Source organism: Natrix helvetica (genome assembly GCF_964273705.1).
Source record: "Natrix helvetica genome assembly, chromosome: Z".
NCBI lineage: Eukaryota > Metazoa > Chordata > Lepidosauria > Squamata > Natricidae > Natrix > Natrix helvetica.
In genome coordinates this window covers 135508843-135532487 of record NC_138554.1, presented here as the reverse complement: position 1 = coordinate 135532487, position 23645 = coordinate 135508843, and the positions used below count along the sequence as shown (strand labels likewise).

Genomic DNA, 23645 nt, shown 5'->3' with positions numbered 1-23645 from the left:
CAAGCATGGAAGGAATCCAGTAATTCTGATTAATTTGTCAATTAGTCTAGAGATAATCAGATATACGTCTCTTCAGGCTGGACTGAGTTAAAAAACTGACCCATCTAGTCAGAAGAGGAGTGGTCAACAATTTGCATAACTCAGTCTCTAGGCTAATGGACAAAGTTAACCCATGCTTGGATTCCCCAAACAGCGCACAGGAGAACTAACTAAATAACTGTCTTGCTTAGCAATGGAAATGTTGGGCTCAACTGTGGTCATAAGTCAAGGCCACCTGCAATTTACCCGAGACTCACAAACCAATCTTCCCCTTTAATGAATTTTATAAAAGCCTATAATTTATTTAAAATGAATAATGTATCAGAGGGAACACAATTATTCTCAATCCCGATTAATATTTTTTTCCTTAGAGCAAATAAATAGTCAAAGAGCATTTTGCCACAGGAGTGAGTGACAAATGAAGATGTAAATTTTAAAAACACGTAGATTAAAACATGTCTGTGACACACTTCATACCCATTTATTCACAGAAGACTTTGTCGTTGCAACCCACAGTGCTGGGGGAGGATCAGCAGATCGATCAAGTTCCATCTAAATGAGAAAGGAAAATCTGTATCTTAGAATGGAGCGCTTGTGAAAGGCATTTTCTTAGAAAATGATGCATACAAAAACTCAATGCAGATTTAAGATTCCTTCAGAAGATAGAGAAGTCTGTGGTTTAGCTTTATGTTCTTTTCACAGGAAGTTCTTCCTCTTTAGGTACCACAAGGAAACAATGCACCAAGAGGGAAAGATTATCCAAGATGAACCTGACATGATGCCAACTTGAGTATATCCATGTAACATTCTTGGCAAGGATATGGACATATTATTGTCTTCCTGTAGGACTTTACTTCTTAGTCCAAAGCATTGATGGGATTCAATTTTTTTTACTACCAGTTCTGTGGGTGTAGCTTGGTAGATGTGGCATGGCTTGGTAGGCGTGGCTTGGTGGACATGGCAGGGGAAGAGTATAGTAAAATCTCCATTTCCTTCCCACTCCAGGGGAAGGTTACTGCAAAATCCCCATTCCCTCCCAATCAGCTGGGACTCCGGAGGCAAAGAATAGATGGGCGCGGGGCCAGTCAGAGGTGATATTTACTGGTTCTCTGAACTACTCAAAATTTCCGCTTCCAGTCCTCCAGAACTGGTCAGAACCTGCTGAATACCACTTCTGGTCTAAAGCAGGGGTGGAGAACTATGGCCCTTTTATGGCTTGTGGACTTCAACTCCCAGAGGAATTCTGGGAGTTGAAGTCCACAAGTCATAAAGGAGCCATTCCTCACCTCTGGCCTAAAGCCATGGCATCCCTTGGACTCCTTTCATCCAATTACATTATGAATCTGTCCTGTTATTTTACAATTTCTGCCAAATGGTACAAAAAGTGAGCTGTGACCTCTCTGCATCATGGAAGGTTCTCATCAACTTAGCCAGCTACAGAACCCATGGTACAGAAACCTGCTATTGTCCTTCCCTAGCGATTCTGCCTAAAAAGGGTCAGTAGAATGTTAGGAAAGTTCATGGCACTGGATTTCATCAGATCCTATACCAAAACAGATTTATATTTTATTCTCTCTCGGGTGAGGCAGATCAAAGATGCACTATATTAAAAACATGCAGGATCCTGAAGACAGGGCTTTCATGGCAAGTAGGGGAAGTTTAACAGGCGACACGTGATTTCAAGTATGAAAGGAAGAGCGATCACATGTCTGTATGGTAATCCAATTTAAATGTTTTGTGATTCGTTTCATTAATATTATTATGGAGTATATGATAAGAACATTACAGAAGAGAAATAAACATATATACGCAATGTATGTGATTACAAATAAAACTTTTATGGAGGTACCGCAGTGACCTCATAACTGGATGTTTGATCCAAGCCATTGCCTCTGGAGTTGCTTCTGCAGAACCTGTACGGCCATGATGGCGAACCTATGACATGTGTGCCAGAAGTGGCACACAGAGCCATGTTGCCTGGCACGTTCCTCTTCTGGGTTTCTAGCACGCATGCGCTGATCAGCTGGCCTTTGTGCATGCGGCAGCGCCAGAAACTGGAAGAGCTGGTCTTCTGTTTTCCGGCGTGCGCATGCGCAGCAGTAACCGGAAGACTTGCTAGCTGGCGTGCATGTGTGCGGGAAATCAAAGACCAACATTGCCACATACACAAAGGCCAGCTGATTGTTGCATGCGCATGCGCATTCCTGGTCACGGCCCAAATGAACGGAGTGCTCCCTTTTCGGCACAAAAAAGGTTCACCATCACTGTTCTAGGGAAAGGCAATCATTTCATTAACAGTAAGTCAATACAGATATAAGATACAACAGTTAAGAAGGGTAAAATTATATTGTGTATTTCTCCAACAATCATCGGGACAGTCAAAAGCATGCCAAAGACTGAAAAGATGATGATTTCTCCAATCTTGAAGAAGATCAGGTCTTTAGAAAAATATTACCTTAAGAACTGGTGCCTTTTCTTCACAAATAAGCACACGGATATCAGGGTTCCGTAAATCTGTACAGTATATCTTTCTGTCTCTTCCACCCGAATAAACATGAGTGAAAGCTTCATTGACTTGAAGTGCCCATACGCCTTCGTCATGGACTCTGTACGTAGCTATACATCTCTGCTGACCGAGTGACCAGAGTCGGATAGTTCCATCAGAACTTCCAGAAAGACACTGTAAGAATGAGAGTTTTTTTTAAAAAAATGCTACAATACCCAATTTTAAGCACAAAGCCATAGGCAAAAGCAATATTTTGACCAATGGAATGCAATGGAGGTGCTTGATGTTATTTCAACTGTTTCTCAACTTTGGTGAGTTTATGAAGCGTAAACTTCAACACCCAGAATTCCTCAGCTAGTATGGCTAGTAGGGGAATTCTGGGAGTTGAAATCCACAAGTCTTAAAACTGCCAAGGTTGTGAAACACCAAACTAAATGATTAAAAGCTACATTTACTGTATTACTTTTGTCATTAAAATGAAATACTCATCCATAGTTTGACCCATTCATGTTTGACACTTGACTTAAAATGCCAGTCTTGTTCATTGGCTCTGTAAAAAAATATTCATAACGCAAAGGGGTTAAATATGCAATTCAGTTAGGATACTCAATAAGATTTAAGATACAATAGTGGACTTAAATGTAATTTTTGCTTAAGAAATTGTAACTATGTTACTGAAGTAGGTCTAATTGGATGGAGAAAAATATTACAAGATGGACACCAAAGAACTGATGGAAGTATATTAAAAACATACCTGTGTACCATCTCTGTTCAGTAGCAAAGCTTTAACATTGTCTGTGTGTCCCTTGAGTTTCATAAGTTTTGCACAGGTTCTTGGGTCCCATACCCTTAAAACCTATTAGAAAAACAAAATTGGTACCACTTTTGTAACAGTACTAAATTCGTATATCCTTACAGTGCTTGAAATTAGGTTTTCAAAAGCCATTCACATTAATATTGGTACTATAAGATGCTACTTATTTCAAAACCTTTAAGGCTTAGATCTTTTAGAAAAATAATATTTACTCTGGAGAGCAGTCAGGCTGTTTTTTTTAAGTAAATGGTTCTTTGTTATAGTTTTTTATATCTACTCATCATCCTCACCCAACCATATCAGCCACGTATATGTCAGTATAACACCGCTAAGTTTGGTGGTGGGATGGAGAAAACAAGACCTTATGAACATGAACAACAAAAATTCTAGAATAAGCTTTGTTCCTTACACACAAATCTCTCTCTCTCTATATATATATATAAATGAAGGGCTGCGTGTGTGCATCTGTTGTCCATCATAACTCTGGAATACTTCGAGCAATTTCAACCAAATTTGGTACACAAATGGTCAACTCTCTGGAAACAAATATTGTGGGGGTAAGACACCCCTAAAATACCTCGGGCTGTGTGTTCTGTTAAGATACAGCCTGTTAATAGTTTCTACTGTACTGCCGTAAAATGGCTTCTACTGTGCAGCCAGGTGGATTTGCCATGGTAATGGTTTTACAGTACTCCACAAGGGGGCTCCCTCTGGTAAGGAGGAAAATCCAACACTAGAAATCACCTTTGATCCGGATATTTCCCCCCTATAAATAAATACCCAGGCAATGCCAAGTTATCGGCTAGTTGAGTTATAAAACTGAGTCAAATGCAATCCTTGCACAGCATAGGTCAGGGGTGTCCAAACTTGGGAACTTTAAGACTTGTGGACTTCAACTCCCAGAATTCCCCAGCCAGCCATGCTGGCTGGGGAATTCTGGGAGTTGAAGTCCACAAGTCTTAAAGTTCCCAAGTTTGGACACCCCTGGCATAGGTATAGCAAGCCCAGGAAATTGCTTACATTTAAGTTTATTTAAGGAAAGTAGATGCCACTGCTCAAAAACTATAAACTTGGAATCCAAGGTATTAAAATTATCTGCTCCTTCAATGGGTTTTTCTTCCTGATAAGACAGAAACTTAGTCATGCGTATCTGAAGAGAGCTCCCTATGGTTTGCCTCATTAACTCATTAACTGCTGGTCAATATGGAAAGAGAACGTATACAAGGAAGTCTAAAGGAAAAGCAGCAACTCAAAACTACAGGTAGTCCTCAACTTGCTATTACAATTGAGCCCAGAATTTCTGTTGCTAAGCGAGATATTTGTTGAGTGACTTTTGCCCCATTTTACAACCTTTCTTGCCACAGTTGCTAAACGAATTACTACAATTGTTAAGTGAGTAAAACGGTTGTTAAGTGAACCTGGCTTGTCAGAAGTCCACAAAAGATGATCACATGACCTCAGGACACTGCAATCGTCATAAACACAAGTCAACTGGCAAGCATCTGAATTTGGAGAAGAGCCGTGGTGGCACAGTGGTTAAAATGCAGTACTGCAGGTCTAACTCATTGCTCACTCCAGAAGTTCGATCCTGAGGGGTTTCCGAGGTGGTTAAAATGAGGACCCAGGTTGTTGGGAGCAATAGGCTGACTCTGTAAACCGCTTAGAGGGGCCGTAAAGCAGTCTGAAATGATATATAAGGCTAAGTGCTACTGCTAAGTGCTATTGCTATTTGGTTATGTGACCATGGGGATGCTGCAACAGTCACAAGTGCCCAACATGGTCATAAATCATTTTTTCCAGTGTCTTTGTAAGTTCAAATAGTTGCTAAATAGCAATAGCACTTAAGACTTATATACCACTTCACAGTGCTTTACAGCCTTCTCTAAGCATTTACAGAGTGAGCCTTCCCCTCCCACCCACCCCCGCCCCCAACAATCTGGATCCTCATTTGACCCACCTCGGAAGGATGGAGGCTGAGTCAACCTTGAGCCTGGTGAGATTCAACCTGCCAAATTGCAGGCAGTCGGCAACCGGCAGAAGCAGCCTGCAGTACTGCACTCTCACCATTGCATCACCAAGGTTTACTACTGTAAGTCGAGGATTACTGAATTAGAATGGGAGATCCTATAACAAACCACCTCTACTCACGCAGATGGATATTTTTTTTTCCCTTTACTACTGCAGAATAGGGCGCCTGAATTTATTTCATAGCTGTACACAAACTTTTATTAGTAATCCTTTCAGCAATTCATTTCGTCCTGTGGGGATAAGCTGCCTAAATTGTGATTACCTTTTCAGTGGACCCGGATACAATTACTGTTCCCATCTGATTCATAGCAAGACTGTAGATTGAGTCTTTGTTCCCGCTAAGGGAGGAAGCTATTGGAGAGAAAATGCAATATTATTTAAGAGAAAGCACTCCAGGAAGTTGGAGGGAGCAAAAAGAAAAAAGCAACTTGAAATAACAATTCTAATAGCAAAAAAAAATATGAATGCAGCAGCTTTCAACTATATACAAATGTTCAAACATTAAGGATTTTAAAAGTTACCCACAGAAAGAACTCTTTAATAAAACTGTTCATTGTATTTCAATTGCGAGAGATGTTTTAAGGTAGAAAAATTTGAATTTTAGGTCACAATGTGGTAGTGTCGAACTTATATAATTACTTGAATTTGCAAAATTCCAGTCTTATATCTTATCTTTAAAAAAAAGGAAGAAAAACAGATCCAGGAAACTACAGACCAATTACATCAATACATATTGGAAAAAATAATCAAAACACAGATCTGTGAACATCTAAAAACAAATAAAGTTGCAACTAATAGCCAGCAAAAGTAAGTTAAAAATCGATCATGACAAACCAATTTTATTTCATTCTTCGACAAAGTGACTAAATTAGTAGACCAGCAAAATTCTGTGGACAGAGTATATTAAGACGTCAGCAAGGCATTTGACAAAAAAGACCACAACCTATTTCTTGGTAAACTGGAAAAATGTGGGATAGACAGCATCACCGCCAGATGGATTTGTAACTGGCTGACAAAACCATACACAATGAATGGTCTTTAATGGTATTATATTTACATGCAATTTTGGTCATCACATTACAAAAAAAGATGTTGAGACTTTGGAAAAAGTGCAAAGAAGAGCAACTAAGATGATTAAAGGCCTGGAGACTAAAACACATGAAGAGCGGCTGCAGGATTTGGGTTTGGTTAGTCTGGAGAGAGAAAAAGAAATAGGGGGCACAAGACAGCAGTATTCCGGCATTTGAGGGGCTGCCACAAAGATGAGGGGGTCAATTTATTTTCCCAAGCACCAGACAGTAGGACAAGAAACAATGGATGGAAACTAATCAAGGAAAAAAGGAACCTGGGATTAAGGAGAAACCTCCTAACAGTGAGGACAATTAACCAGTGGAACAACTTGCCTTCAGAAGTTGTGGGTGCTTCATTACTGGAAGTTAAGAAGAGACTAGATAGTCACTTGTCTGAAATGGTATAGAGTCTCCTGCCTGAGCAGGGGGCTTGAATGAATCACTTCCAAGGTCTTTTCCAGCTCTATTCTGAGTGACTGATTGAGATCCCTATCCAATAGTATATTGTACTGTCTTCAAAGAGAATGGCCAAATTTTTGAAGGAACAGCAGCTCTTCCCCAGAAACTCCAATAGATAACATTGCTATCACTCAAGATAAATGCAAGGGGAATATTACATATAAAGATTTTATTTGAAGATTGTTATCAATTTTCAGAGATTCACTACAGAGGCCATCCTTATGTTTATTTCCTGAAGGACACATGGTCAATGCTTAAAGCCCTCTGCATTTTAGATTGAATTATTTGATCATCAAAGCACGTCTTATACTATGAGCACTCCAAGCTTGCAACTTTAAGACTTGTGTACTTCAGCTCCCAGAATTTCCCAGGCAGCATAAGAAAGTTGCCAAGTTTGGAATCCCCTATCTTACACAAACCAGCGTGGGTTCATTTCTGGATACTTACTCGTGACAGTATTATTTGAGGCAGTCAGTGCAGTTAATGTATTTACATCCCAGAGGAATATTTGTCTGTCCAACCCAGCAGATGCTACCAATTCTTTGTCTTTTGCATAAGCCAAAGCTTTCACATAATCCTAAAACAAACAGAGACATGTGGCAAATAGAACAAAATAACCAGGATACTGTTATGGCACCACAAGTATTGCTAACTGCATTTTTTTGTATTTTACCTTATGGGTTCTTAGGGTTGACATACAAAACCCTTTATGTGCGTTCCATACTTTGACAGTAGTATCTGATGAAGCCGAAATCACTGTAAAAATAAAATGAGGAAACAAGAGAAATCTGTTTACAATTGAAACACACAATCATTAGGACTGATAACTGCTCAGAAGCATATGCCAGAGTTAATTAACAGAAGGACGACTTTGGAACTCTTATCTCTGGAGAAATTCTGCAGCTGTTTGTTTTTGCTCAATCTTGCCAATATCAGGGAAACATTTCTATTGTTTCAGAAATTCCTAATTCAACAAGTATTTTATTTTCTGATGCTTTATGCCACTTGGCAACATTATTTTAATTTTCTTGCAGCTTTATTTTTCAGGTATTTTTCACATTAGTTGATAATGGCTTCCGCTGTTTATCACTACATCACTATATAAATTGGAATTTTACATGACTGCTCTAAATTGAAACAGAGCCTATGAACACAGGATGGAAAAATATGCAAATAACAGAGATAACCGACACACGTCGTTCTATTTCCTCATAAAATATTCAAAAAGTGACTTACAGGTTTTACCATTGCAGCAAAGTACAATATCATTCACCCAGTCTGTATGATGTTCCATTGATGCTATATAGGGGTCTTGCTGGAATTAAAAACAATATTTTGAGTTCTGTGTCATAAGAATTCTCTTGAGGCTGTTATTATGACAAGAGCCAACTTCATCTATATTTCAGAATTACTATGTTAGCAATCAGTGCATCAATTGCCAACAATTTTAGGATTTATTTATTTATTTTAGCTATATATTAAGCCAGGGTTTAGCTATAAGATTGCAATTATTTGAAGAACATTTCCTGGCGTGGCATCTTTACTGTAAGTCAGTCTTATGATCCACAGTCACATTTTCTAGCCCCACCCTCAGTGAATGGGTTGGCTAAAAACAAAATAACAGAAGAGATGACCACATAACTTATTTCCCTGAAAATAAGACCTAGTCTTATTTTCTTAGTCTTATTTTCTTTTGGGCCCCAAAGTAAGCTCCAGGTCTTATTTTCGGGGAATGTCTTCCCCTCTTACCTTAGGATCACCACAGCCAGGATTCTCACGCTCTGACACCTATCACGCTGTTGTCCAATTTCTTTTGCAGCCGCTTGCAGCCAAACACCGTATGGCCTGTTGCACTGGTGACCTCGCTCGCAGCAGGAGGCTGCATGGTGCGTTGTGCAGCTGCGCATGCGAGTGGTGGCACTGGTGTGACAAGCCACGTGATGTCCTGCTGCAAGTGGCGGCACTGGCGCGATGTGCCACATGGCGTCCAGCCAAACAACCACAGAACAAATCAGGCAGTGGCGCGACAGGTGTTGGGGTGTGGCTACGGCAGTCCTAAAGTAAGCAGGTGTGGGGCACATGGGGTAGCTCCACCTCTACCCCCCCGCTGTTTTTTATGCATGTTTTTATGCATCTCATATAACCAGATAGTGGGAGGGGCTTAACTAGGGCTTATCTTTGGAATAGGGTTTATATTAGGCCCAAGTATGAAAATCAGGCTAGGGCTTGTTTTCAGGGTAAATCGTATTTTTGGGGGAAACACGTACATCCATGTAAGAAGTTTAATCATTGGGAGTCATGTCAGGAGCCAAATCTGGCTGAAAAGAAGAACATAGACAATAATTTTGTTTCAGTGCAAATTAGATTGGCCTTACTGAATGGGTTCAGGCTAAGAAATGGTTAAATCATGGTTACTTCAAATCCCAGATTAAAATTTGCCACTTTTTGTAGATCAGATATCTGAAAAATCTGAGCAGCTTTCAAATTAAGAAAAAATACTCAATGTAAGCAAAAATAATGGAAGAGTGATGCTAGCAAATACAACCAAACCTATTCTTTAATGATATAAACTATTTTTGCTAGATAATTTGACTATATGTCTAAAAGTGAAAACATATCTATGTAAAGTACATTCCGTGCTTAGTTTACCTTGTGTTGGTTTACACTCCATATCCTGATGATTGAATCTCGACCTGCAGTAAAAAGTCTGTTCAACGCTGGATCCAGCTGTAGTGCATTTACCCCATTGCGATTATACTTCTCCACCTCATCTCTAATTACATAAGAGACCTAAAACATTTGATATAAATCCAACAGAAGCATTAAGAAACTATAAAGCAGAAACATCACTCTGTTCAAGCATGCTAAAAAATATCTCATTTTCATTTTTAAAAAAATAAATTCCTAAATAACTGATGTCTCACATCAGGGATGAAAAAATCTCACAAATTCAGTAATGGAGCATTCCAGATAATTTGGGAATATACTGTTCCTTTTTGATTATGCTGAATTGTGCTCAACATGATCTAGCAGGGAAACAAAGCAACACAATTGAAATTTGCCCACCTCAAGCTGCATTGTTTCAAGTGTTCCAGATTGTCCCAATCACTGAAACTGGAGTTGTGTAATTTGGGCTTGTTTATTTATTTTAAAAAATCTAGATTAGCCAACAGAAACAATAATTAAGATGCACCTTCCAGGTTATGCATTTTTACGATAAATGGACATGCTGAGTTTATTATAAACAAAAAGGCCCATAGTGTTTTATCACACTCACATGACCTGCAAGTACTTTAATTCATCATTCAATATTTATCTGTTTCTAACAAGACCTCTAAGAGCTTTCCCTGCTCAGGTGCATTTTTCTGCTCTAAATGTCTCATTTCATTATAGCCCTATGATCTCTGAAGGAAAAAGAACCCACAACATAGAGGATCTATTCCTAGGTATTTATTTTATTTATTAAGAAATTTATATAGCTGTCCAACTCACTCACAGTGACTCTGGGCAGCTAACAAGGAAGAAATCCCAATCTTATTTCTGCAAATTCGTCTCTTTTAATCCAAGTTCTCATGCTAATTCCCCATGCCCAATCTACAGACACAATCCCCTTATATAAGACAATATGGTCTTATTATTACAGAATGATAGCACTGAGTTCATTAATATCTGTAATAACCAAAAGAAATGTGATATTTCACAATTTCACCCGATTTCCTAAATCTGAGACATGATAGAGGTGCAGCTATTTTGCATTGTAAATATAATTATGAATATAACAGTACATTGTATTGTATGGCAAGAAGCTATTAATCCTATTTCTTCCCAGTATTCTGAAAACAAAATAGATTGCTGATGAGAAAAATAATCAGCAATATGAAATATTGTTGCTACTAAAAAGAAATCTTAGAGTCACATGACCACTTTAGGGTTATTATGAGTGTTTTAAATGCATTCTGCATTATCTACAGCTTTGGTGAGCAATGGATTCTGTCTTGCTATATTCTCAATACTCTTTCTCCTCCAGCAGGTGCAAAAGGGGGGCACATGCATAAATTCATGTTCCCTGCAGGGTGTTTACTACGATGGAATGCTGCCTGCATTTCCAAGGAGCAGCTACATTCCACACAGCAAAGAAACAGTAAAATTTAGAAAGTTTGGTTGGGAGAAAAACAATTAAAACAGCTTCCTCTTTAGCAATTCTCAGAGAACATCTTTAATGATGCAAACTGTTTAATTTGGGAAGACTTTTACTCATAAAGGTAAAGGTTCCCCTCGCACATATGTGCTAGTTGTTCCCAACTCTAGGGGACGGTGCTCATCTCTGTTTCAAATCCGAAGAGCCAGCGTTGTCCGAAGACGTCTCCGTGGTCATGTAAAGGGCATGACTAAATGCTGAAGGGGCACGGAACGCTGCTATCTTCCCACCAAAGATGGTTCCTATTTTTCTACTTTACGTGCTTTCAAACTGCTAAGTTGGCAGAAGCTGGGACAAGTAATGGGAGCTCCCTCCGTTACGCAGTGCTAGGGACCTTTCTGATCGACAAGCTCAGCGTCTTAGCCACTGAGCCACTGCGTCCTGATTTTTTTTACTCCTAGGAAGGGAATAATATATTGTTGGGCGGAAAATCCATCTGGTTCAGTTCCAAGCAGGAAGAAAGATGCTGGAAACAACATGGAGGTGATTGGAAAGGTTTATTGAACAGAACCACAAAGGCAGTGTGCAGTTTTGGGTCAGCTGGTTTGGTTTTATGTGAGCTTTTATACAGTTTTTACAGCATTTTGTAATCTGGAAGCTTGCCTTGTGCGGTTTTTACTATTTGATTGGTTTTACTTGTTTCACAAAGGTTTGTGATGTGTCTTAATTATCACTTCCTTAGTCCTAATCCTGTCAGGCATATGTAATTGAATTTACCCTGTTATCTGTTGCCTCTAGTCTGCCCTTCTTAAAGGATAGATATTGTTTCCACATCCCTTCACTCTGGAGCTGGTTTTTTTTTTTTAATCTTGTGAATAGGCTGGCCCAACCTTTCTTAATAGGCACAAAATATCTGCTGGGGGCTATTAAGAAAGTTTGCTTTCTGTCTTTCTCCATTTCTCCCTATAATATTCTGCCTTTTAAAAATGGAGTAACAGCTACCCCTTCTGCTCTTGTACAATGAGTGTAGTAGGGGAAGCTTTGCAATACCGTACATCAGTACTCAGTATTTGTTAATTATCTGGATTGCTCTTTTGGAAGAGCAAATAGAATTCCAGAAGAAAATGTCCAAATGCCTTGGAAAATTGTGTTCCTTTCTGATGGCTATGAGAAAACTCTGGGCTTAACTAGAATGTTAGATTAGATTACTTTCATTTTAAATTCACTAGCCATGTATTGTACAGATCTGAGTACTTTATTATTGTTACTGTAAATAAGTTTTATTTACTAACTACAGTAGGTGGCAAAAAACTCTGGAAGAAAGGTTTCCTGTAATTCTTTGTTTTTAATGTCTGTGGAGATTCTCAATTAGCCAGGTCAAAGTTGTCTCAAAAGTATTATTTTTTAAAGGCAACTGAACAGGGGTCCCCCCTCCCCATCCAGTTGTCTTTGCTTAATCAGCCTCCACATGTAGAAAAAACTCCTCTCATTCAGAAGCAGCTTCAAAAAAAAGATAGAAAAGATACCCAGAAGTCTAGAGAAGTTTATTCTCTACTGTAAACTTTAAGGAAAATTTATAGGAAAATCATTTTCTACTTTAAATTTATTTTCATATGGGGTTCAATTTGGAAATGAAAAGAAATTCTTCTTGCCTTTCCTCCTCCCTACTGTGCCCTCTGCAAAATCTAGTTGACGGCATTGGGAATTCTCCTTGCAAATGCTAGAAAATAGGACTGTGAATGCTTATATATTTATCTTGCATTGTCCTATCAAAGTAAGTAAAGTTAAGAAGTGTTTGTCAGTCACATTCCTAAATTTAAATGGAGATATGCTTCTACAACAGGTTCTTAGTACAATATCAAAGAACTCTTACCTTCTTCCATTTCACTTTTTAGGCTAAAGTCCCTCCTAAATGCGTATTTCTACCCAAATACTAACCAGAGCATCCCCTGCTTACCTCGGCCACCTCCACTATCTGGCACTAAAACCTGTCACACTTCAGAAACATAGGCCTTTGAATAATTTAAAAGAACTAGCATGCCAAATAGTCCTCATGATGACAGAAAACTAATGGATATGTAAAAGAACTGGCATAACACGCTTTGTTCAAGGAACTAGTTTTAAGTAATGAATCAAAGAAATTAGAAACTATGATGGCACTCCCAAATAGGACATAACACAACGGCCCAGTTATTATTTCTGCAATATATTTTCATCACAAAATAAGAGCCATTCATTTTGTCTTCTACTCAGACCAAGTTTTTCCTCAACATATTCTAAACTTCTTTACTAGGATGTTTGGGGAGAGGACTAAATCTTTTAAAAATAATGTCTGCAAACTTAGCTATTTCCTCAAACATGCTGATACCTCCTGATAACTCCGATTCTTCATCAGGAACACCTTAATTTCCACAATGATCATTAAGTGAAACTTGAATGCCAATCTGCCCTATCCAATGAAGTAATTCCACTGATTAATAAAATATTTTGGCAATATTTCTATTAGCATTCATTCACCTGATCTAGGCTGTGACATAAATAGTAAAATATCAAAATTTTTAAACTCCAAAAATATGAGAATTACAATTATATGCACACCTGTGGGAACTCTAATCCAGTGCTGACTACTATTATATACCTCCAATCTGCTGGTTTTTAATATCCATCTGTTGAAGATCAAGATAAACAATACTTATCCAAATGTACTCCACTTTTCAAGAAACAGTTATACAATTAGTCCGCAACTTACAACAGTTCATTTATTGACCTTCAATGGCACTGAAAAAAGTGAGTTATGGGCTGTATTTCACACTTATGAACATTGCAGCCGTCTTCATGGTCACGTGAGATCAAAATCCAAATGCTTGACAAATAACTTATCTTTATGATGGTTGCAGTGTGCTGAGGTCATATGATCCCCTTTGGAGACCTTCTGACAAGCAAAGTCAATGGAGAAGCCAAATTCATTTAATAACCATGTTATTAACAACTGCAATGATTCACTTAACAACTGGCAACAAAGGTCATAAAATGGGGTCAAAATTCACTTAAGAAATGTTTCACTTAGAAATAGAAATTTTAGTGTTGTGATCATAAGTTGAGGACTACCTGTATTCAAAACTGACATGAAAAGCACACTGATGCGGCAAAAGCCAAGCTATATATTTTTACCCTTCACATAGGAAATGATTTTGAGAGAATAGGAAAAGGAAAGGGATGGAGAACTGGAAAAGGTGACAAACTTTTAAAGCTCTAGCACATAATCACTTAAAAGCATTGGGAGTGGCTTAGGATAGTGCCTCCAGCAGGGAAAAGCTAGGATTGCTGTCACTAATGGATGTAATAAAATGAGATCAAAGATAGAGAGAAGCCAATTCCAGGTTAAAAATACCCAGCTTCAGATTTCAATAGGATTATTATCTTTTGGATATATTTTAGTGGAAGAAAGTTTATTCATTATAAAAAATAAAGTAATATATTGAATCTGCAAAAGTCCAGACTGCAAAAGGTGGACTCATCAATATTTCACTTTTTGTCTTCTGTAAGATGGGCTCAATTCAAAACCAGAACACCAGTTCAAAACCTCACCAAGTTTCAAGGTGAAATGGGGAGCCTCCCCCAGTCCTTATCCGAATAACTTTTCTTCCTGGCCCACCCAAATTCTCATGTTATATTAGATCTGTGAACTTATTATTTGAAGAGGAGGGGGTCAACTTATTTTCCAAAGCACCTGAAGGCCAGACAAGGAGCAATGGATGGAAACTGATCAAGGAGAAATTCAAGCTAGAAATAAGGAGAAATTTTCTGACAGCAAGATCAACCCATGGAACGGAAGTTGTCTTCGGAAGTTGTGGAAAATTCATCACTGGAAGCTTTCAATAAGAGACTGGACTGCCATCTGTCAGAAATAGCAATAGCACTTAAGACTTATATACCGCTTCATAGTGCTTTTACAGCCCCCTCTAAGTTGCTTTGCAGAGTCAGCCTATTGCGTCCAACAATCTGGGTCCTCATTTTACCCACCTCAGAAGGATGGAAGGGTGAGTCAACCTTGAGCTGGTGAGTTTTTTGAACTTCCAACTGCAGCTAACAGTCGGCTGATGTAGCCTGCAGTACTGTACTCTAACCACTGTGCCACCTTGGTTCGTGGGTTAGTGTCTCCTACTTGGGGAGGGGGGGGGGGTGGACTAGATGACACAATAGCAGTGTTCCAGTATTTGAGGGGCTGCCCCAAAGAAGAGGGGGCCCACTCCAAAGCTCCAGAAGGCAGGAATAGAAGCAACGGATGGAGATTAATCAAGGAGAGAAGCAACCTGGAATTAAGGAGAAACTTCCTGACAGAACTGTTAGTGGAGCAGCTTTGTCACCAGAAGCTGTGGGTGCTCCATCACTGGAGGCTTCCAAAGGGAGACTGAACAACCATTTGTCCTGCAATGGCATAGGGATTCCTGCCTGAGCAGAGGGTTGGACTAGAAGACCTCCAAAGTCCCTTCCAACACTGTTATTTCTATCTTCTAAGGAGCCTTCCAAATCTGTTCTAAAATTTTTAGCCGCCCAATTCCAATGGACTCCGGGGAGGCGAAGGACGACAGCCAATTCAGAGGTAGATAGGATTTTGGAGTTATTGTTGTGGCTGTTCATTACAGCTTGGGTCGAGAGAGAGAGAGAGATGGTGATGTGTGTGTCGAGGGGGGGGGGGGAGCCACACGCCTCCTCTCACAGCCTGGCAACACGACACAGCGGAAAACGTTGCGGCTCCGAGCAACCCTTTCATCTCCTCCCCCAACGTGACACCCGACAGATTCTAGGGCGGGGCAAGCCCCATAATCCCCGGCCGCGGTGCCGAGAGGCAATACCTGGCGAATCCCCACACAGGAGGGAGGCGAGAGGGAGAAAGCTGCCCGCCCACCGAGCCACCACGCCGCTCGACCATTCGTGGCTTCGAGCAGCTTAGCTCGGCCTCGACGAGCCTCCCGCGCCCTCCCTTCCCGGCCGGGTTTCCCTTTCGCCTCCTTCACCTGCACTTTCCGCCGCCCCGCTGTATTCTGTCGGTGATGAGCCGCCATCTTACATGTTGACACCCTGTCGTCATATCCGAGGGAAGATTTAAAAAAAACACCACCCGGAAGTCCCGCCTCTAGAGGCGGGAGCGGCTGTTTCCCCTTTTTAACTCAGGCACTGGGGCGGGAATGAGTAGAAAAACGGCCGTTACGTGCGGGGTGTGTGTTTTGCGTGGTTGCTATAGCAGCGGTTATTGTGAAGCCGCGCTCGAGACTGCTTTTCATCTCGCGAGACCTGGAGGCGGCTGCAGCAAGAGGGCGCGGTTGCCTCAGGTCCACAGCACCCCGTCATCGCAATTGAGATAAACTCCGCCTCTGGGCGGGGCCCTCGGCTGGGTGACGTCTCGGGCCGGATTTCCCGCCCTTTTGAAGCCTTTTCATGATTTTGGTTGTTGAAAGCTGTGGAGATTTAAAAAAAAATATCCAATAAATATTGTTCTCTTTCCAACCTTCAGATGATTTAACAGTAATTTCAGGAGAATTAATAGTCAAAATATTTTTTACAAATGTATTCTGAAATGAGGAAATAAGTGGTACTCATCAGCTGAAGAAAATTCCAGACAAAGAAATCAGACCTCAGAATCGAGATTGATTAATATAGCTGTAGTAAAGTAACGGAAATAACCCCGAGAGCACGCACAGAAACAAATTAATGAACACATAGCCAGGGGCCATAGCCAGAGAAAGACCACTCACGTAGCCAGGAAGAGGTTACACTTGGTCACAAAAGAAATAAGATAATGGGATTAGGAAAAGGGTAATAGAGTTGGGAAATTCCAGAATCTAGCAATGATAACAAAACACAAAAAACCAATTACAAGATAACAGGAACACCATGACCATTTACATAAAACAGACATCTTTGTATAAGCGCCCCAAACAGGAAAACACCCTCCTCAGGTTGATGATAGGATTAGCCCAAGGGCGAGATACCGGACGAATGAAACCCAAAGACAAGAGAATCAAGATCAGAACGATCATCCAGAATAAAAGAACTTTATTCTCACTGAAGTTTACACAATAGCCAGGGGCAAGAAAAACTGTATATAAGGAAAAACCAAACTGTATATGGTGCTGCAGACCCGGGAACGATAGAGCTGCGTCTCATTCTTCCCGTTTCTTTTTCTTCAATAAAGCTCATAACTTCCAGGCGGCTGTCTTCACGAAACCTTCTTTTAAGCGTCGGTGGTGACTCCCGGCTGGGAACAAACCAGGAAACCTTTGCCTTCCAACACAGCTTTGCTAACTTTTGGCTTAGTTTGTCATGAAGTTATACTTGATTTCTTCAATTTATTTGGACATGCCATGCAGCGTATTTCACTTAATCCTCCAAGGAAAGCTTGAAGGCAAATAAAGTCCAGGCAGAAGAAGAACATCATGGCTTCAAAACCTAAGGGATTGGTTTGGACAAAACTCAGCAGCACTTTTTCATGCGGCTGTTGACAAAAATAGGATTGCCAACATGATCGCTAATGTCCAATGATGGATATGGCACAAGAAGAAGAAATACTTGATTACAGAGGTCACCTATGCAGGCTCTGCACAGTGAGATGGCATCTCAGATTTTACTAGCTTTATCTATTGGATGTCTTCAGTAGAGTTCATTCTCTGGGGGAGGGGGGAGGAGAGAGAGAGAGAGAAAATAAAAATAGTAATAAAGACAAGATATAAATAAAACATGCACCAGTGTCTCAGGAACACCCAAAGAATCTCTGAACACAACAAAATCAGACAAAATGGGCTGGCCAGCCAATCAGGTCCAATTTTCCTCCCATGGAGAGTAGCTGTGAAAAATTCAAAGCAATCAGAGCGTGATCTGATCATGACAAGGGACTCTACAGCCAGGTCATATCGCAGTGGCCCAGACAAATCCCAGATCAAATATGTGACCTTCACTGTATGTTGGGCCCTCAGTGATCTGGATCAGATTTATTGTGACAAATGTCAGGTACAAAGAACCAGAAATGACTCAAGCAAGTGTTCAGAGTGGTATGATTATTGCTACTCACCTATACAAGTAGTCTTGAAGACCAGCTGGCTGGCGCACATGTGCGTGATGGAACCCGGAAGAAAGCAGCTGACTGGTGTGCCAGTGGCGGTATTCAAATTTTTTTTTACTACCAGTTCTGTGGGCGTGGCTTGGTGGGCATGGCATGGCTTGGTGGGCATGGCAGGGGAAGGATACTGCAAAATCCCCATTCCTTCCCGATCAGCTGTGACTCTGGAGGCAGAGAATAGATGGGGGTGGAGCCAGTCAGAAGTGGTATTTACTGGTTCTCTGAACTACTCAAAATTTCCACTACCGGTTCTCCAGAACTGGTCAGAACCTGCTGAATACCATCTCCGCAGTGCGCATGCGCGTGACGGAATCCGGAAGAGCAGCTGGCAACAGTGCACGTGCCCACACAGAGTGCTTTGCGTGCCACCTCTGGCACGGCTGCCATAGGTTCACTGTCACGGGGATAGGGTCTCCTGCTTCAGCAGGGGGTTAAACTAGAACACCTCCAAAGTCCCTTCCCTTATTCTGTTACCTCTGTCCATAATTATCCTGAAGTTATTGCTTGCCTTTTTCCCTCTGCCTAAACCAGCTCCCACCAATCTTTGCCATCTCTCCCATATCAGAGGTTCAAACTCAGGACATTACTATCTAACCAGTTGGTTGATTTGACTCTCTGGATTACTTCAGAGTAGTTCAGCAATCCGTTGTCCCAGTCAGCCAACTACCTCTATACATAACCATGTGTTATACTTTTGGTTCACACCCACTCTTACCAAGATGACTGGAAATATTAAGGGGTAAAAGTCTGTCCTATAGAAAGAATATAAAAATCCCACTAGTTCTATTAGCCTGGAATATTATCACTAACTTAATTGGAAACATTTGAATTAAATATTCAGAAGAACATCAAATGCTTTGTTCTCAGTGGGCATAAAATAGTGTTAGAGTAGATGCATTTCTAACTTATAAATATTCTGAAAGGGGTCCATCTATTCACTGCTTTTTAAACCACTTAAAAGACTAAGAAATTATCTGAGCAGCAAAGGCTTTCATGTGTAATTACTGTAAATGAATAGTTGTTCATATCCTGTTAGGCATTTTATGGTACAGCTTCTGCATTGTTCTAGCCGCGTATATATTGTTCTATAAATCAGAATTAAACATAGTCTGAAAAATCTTTGCTGCTTGTTTTCATGGCTTCAGTTTATAATTATGAATGGTGCAACTTGCAAGGGGGGAAAAATCCAAGATTCCTGATGAAGTCTGAGCTCATAGCTGCAATCTTCATGATAGCTAAGGAGGAATGCACATTCTCAGCATCTAATTAAATTGTCTAATTATGCAATTATAACTGTCTTTAAAATGCTTCCATCATCTTGTTGGTTTTTGTTCAATAAGCTAACTAGGCTCCTCTCTGAACTGATTGAGTGATTACATGCCCTCAAATCAGTGTCAACTCTTATTGATTACATTTGGTAGATAGACCTTCCAGACATTACGGGTAGTCCTCAACTTATAAAAATTCATTTAGTGACCAAAGTTACATCAGCTTTGAAAAAAAAAGTGACTTATGACTTAAAATCTTTGCAGCATCTCCATAGTCATGTGATCAAATTTCAGACGCTTGGCAACTGACTCCTATTTATGACTGTTGCAGTGTCCCAGGTCATGTAATCCCCTTTTGCGACCTTCAGACAAGGAAAGTCAATAGGGGGGAGCCAGATTCATTTAACAACTAAGCGACTAACTTAAGAACTGAAGTGATTCAATTAACAACTGTGGCAAGAAAGGTTGTAAAATGGGACAAACTGTCTCGCTCAACAAGAGAAATTTTGGACTAATTGTAGTTGCAAATTGAGGACTACTTGGATTTCCCCTCATCTGCCTTTCAATTCTTTGAACAATATTGCTGTAATTAAGTAGGTCACTTTGCTGCTTGTTTTTGTTGTTTTCTCTTTCCATCTATCTTCCAGAATTATGGACTTCTCAAGGGAACTGGATATTTGCATAATGGATCCACAATATGTTATTTCAGCCCGGTCATTGTATCTCAAGAGACTTCTTGATTGATTGATTGATTGATTGATTGATTGATGGTTTTGTTGATGGTTTTGATAGCATCCAAGTTGAAAAACGTCAACATTCTTTTTACTGTACTTTTTCAAAATCTTAGTTTGGATGTCAAAGGAAAAACTATGTCAAAGAAAGTTCATTCATTTCTTTGAAGGAAAGAAAGCCAGGACACCTGCAAGGAGTTGAAAGAAAAGCAATAAAAACAGGAATGGGATCAACAAAGGAGACAGCGAATTTCCCAACAGGGGGAAGGTCAAAATGATCAGGCTCAACTTATCACACAAGGGGTCCTTGACTTACAACCTTTTATTTAGTGACTGTTCAAAGTTACAATAGCACTGAAAAAAAGTGATTTATATTTTCCATATTTACAGCCATTGCAGCATCACTATGGTCATATGATCAAAATTCAGGTGCTTGGCAATGGGTTCATATTTGTGATGTTGCAGTGTCTTAGGGTCATGTGATTATCTTTTGAGATCTTTTGAAAAGCAAAATCAATTGGGAAGCCAGATTCACCTTACAACCGTGTAACTAATTTAACAACTGCAGTGATTTCATTTAATAACTGTGGCAAGGAAAGTCATAAAATGGGACAAAACTCATGTAACAAATGTTTTGCTTAGCAACATAAATTTTGGATTCAACTCTGGCCATAAATCGAGCACTGCCTGTATAATGCATAGGCCCCAGGAAAAGGCAAGAGGTGATCACCAACAGGAGGAATAGAGTCAATTACAGTAGTGATAGGTCTACTGTTGGAAGATCTGAAGACCAGGCTGGGAATAGAAGCTACTGGAGAAGATCAATCCATGTGGTCACTAAGAGTCAACAGCCACACTTGATGGCCATAGTCAATGACAGTAAGCAAGTGGCAGTCAGTGGCTAACCTTGGCTGGACTTTGAAGATAAGCAAGACCAGGCTTATTCGTACTTGGGTGAGAAATCACCAGAATTGGAGGTAAAAAATACAGTTCCCTAATTCTGTCTGTCTCTGTCTCTCTGTCTCTGTCTGTCTGTCTGTCTATCTATCTATTTATCTATCTATCTATCTATCTATCTATCTATCTATCTATCTATCTACCTATCTATCTTCTATCTATCAAAATAGTAGAAGATCCATTTTTATCCCACTGCCAGGAAAACCTCATGGAAGTGTTCCTGAAGTTTCTCAGGGTAAAACTTGCCTCAGAAAATATTTTACCTCTGTGTTATAGACAGTAACAATTCTAGAATCTTCTTAAATGTCACCTGAAGACTAGTACTTATATGTGATACTTCTAAATCACAACAAGACCTTTTAACAGGAATAGTTTTATTCAAAACTGCAGCATGACCTAATTAACATTAAAGTGCTGGAAAATGTGGTGTCATCCAGATTTCTGGACATTTAATGTCTGTTAAGTCACCCTACATATCACATCACCCCTGGCAGTGAATGCAATGGTACCCTTTATAAAAATGGATATCTGAGGCCTTATTTTATGCCCCAAGGCTTTCAATAAGGAGGGGGGATATCCCTGAATTGATATCCATTAAATACCCATGCACTGAATATATACATATAACTTAGAATAATATGTCTAATCTACATGTTTGTTAATGTCTTATGTACCATGAAAACCTGTATACTTCATTTCTCGGAATTCTCAGCAAAGGACTATCTAGCTAGAGAATTATGGGAATTGAAGTCCAAACATCTGGAGGTTCTCAGGGTGTGGAAGTCTGTATTAAAGTATATTCAGTTCATCTCAATACTGTAATAAGAAAAACTGTACAGGATACATTGGATATTTTTTGTATATAGGTAATTCTAGACTAAACAAAACAATTTGTTTAGTGACTGTTCAAACTTACAACAGCACTTAAAAAACTGATTTATGCTCATAAGTGACTCACTTATGACCATTGCCACATCCCTATAGTTACCGTAATAAAAATTTGGATGCTTGGTAACTGGTTCATATTTATAAGAGATGCAGTGTGCTGAGGTCATGTGATCCCTAACCCTAAACCCTTTGTGACCTACTGACAATCAAAGTCAATGGAGAAGCCAGATTCACTTAACAAACATGTTCCTAACTTAACAAATATATTGATTTACTTAACAACCTTTAAAGAAAGGTTATAAAATGGGGCAAAAGTCACAACTGTCCATTAACAACAGCTATTTTGGGCTCAATTGTGATCATAGGTCGAGGACTATAATACAATACAATAGCAGAGTTGGAAGGGACCTTCTAGTCCAACCCCCTGCCTAGGCAGGAAACCCTTAGCGTTTCAGACAAATGGCTATCCAACATCTTCTTAAAGACTTCCAGTGTTGGGGCAGTCACAACTTCTGGAGGCAACTTCTGTTCCACTGGTTCATTGTTCTCACTGTCAGGAAATTTCTCCTCAGTTCTAAGTTGCTTCTCTCCTTGATTAGTTTCCACCCATTGCTTCTTGTTCTACCCTCAGGTGCCTTGGAAAATAGTTTGACTCCCTCTTCTTTGTAGCAACCCCTGAGATATTGGAATACTGCTATCATGTCTCCCCTAGTCCTTCTTTCTATTAAACTAGACATACCCAGTTCCTGCAACCGTTCTTCATATGTTTTAGTCTCCAGTTCCCTAATCCTCTTGGTTGCTCTTCTCTGCACTCTTTCTAGAGTCTCCATATCTTTTCTACATCGTGGTGACCAGAACTGAATGCTGTATTCCAAGTGTGGCCTTACCAAGGCATTATAAAGTGGTATTAACCCTTCACGTGATCTTGATTCTATCCCTCTGTTGATGCAGCCTAGGACTGTGTTGGCTTTTTTGGCAGCTGCTGCACACTGCTGGCTCATATTTAAATGGTTGTCCACTAGGACTCCAAGATCCCTTTCACAGTTACTATTGTTGAGCAAGATACCACCTATTCTGTACCTGTGCATTTCGTTTTTATTGCCTAAATGTAGAACCTTACTCTTTTCACCATTGAATTTTATTTTATTAGTACCCAATGTTCAAGTTTGTCAAGATCCTTCTGTATCTTAAGCCTATCTTCTGGAGTGTTGGCTATTCCTGCCAGCTTGGCGTCATCTGCAAATTTGATGAGTTCCTCATTTATTCCCTCATCCAAATCATTGATGAAGATGTTGAAGAGTACTGGGCCTAAAACAGAGCCTTGGGGTACTCCACTGCATACTTCCCTCCATGTAGATGCAGTTCCATTGAGGACTACACATTGAGTGCGGTTGGTCAGCCAGTTACGAATCCATCTGGTGATGATGCTGTCCAACCCACATTCTTCTACTTTACTTTACTTGTATTGTACTACCGGCTCTCTACATTCAATACTGCCTAATGAGTATTATTTCAGTATTATACTGATTCTAATCAGTATTAGAATCAGAGGAAATAGTAATAATTTAAAAGCTGGCCATAATGTACTACAGAGAGCATTCAAACCAATTGCCTGTCTATACTGGAAAGG

The 23645-nt window shown here is 39.9% G+C and overlaps 1 protein-coding gene across 1 annotated transcript in view; it reads right to left on the bottom strand.

Moving 5' to 3' along the window:
• The window catches only part of WDR48 (WD repeat domain 48), a 37136-nt gene extending 20939 nt beyond the window's left edge, over nt 1-16197 (bottom strand). Inside the window, exons 1-9 of the mRNA XM_081970181.1 lie at nt 16073-16197; nt 9566-9706; nt 8153-8231; nt 7590-7672; nt 7364-7493; nt 5650-5738; nt 3300-3401; nt 2495-2719; nt 517-591 (exon numbers count right to left, since the gene is read on the bottom strand). Of these exons, the coding sequence (XP_081826307.1) occupies nt 517-591; nt 2495-2719; nt 3300-3401; nt 5650-5738; nt 7364-7493; nt 7590-7672; nt 8153-8231; nt 9566-9706; nt 16073-16120 (972 nt within the window). The 5' untranslated portion in view covers nt 16121-16197. The remainder of the gene's footprint in view (nt 1-516; nt 592-2494; nt 2720-3299; nt 3402-5649; nt 5739-7363; nt 7494-7589; nt 7673-8152; nt 8232-9565; nt 9707-16072) is intronic.
• Nucleotides 16198-23645: the final 7448 nt, after the last annotated feature.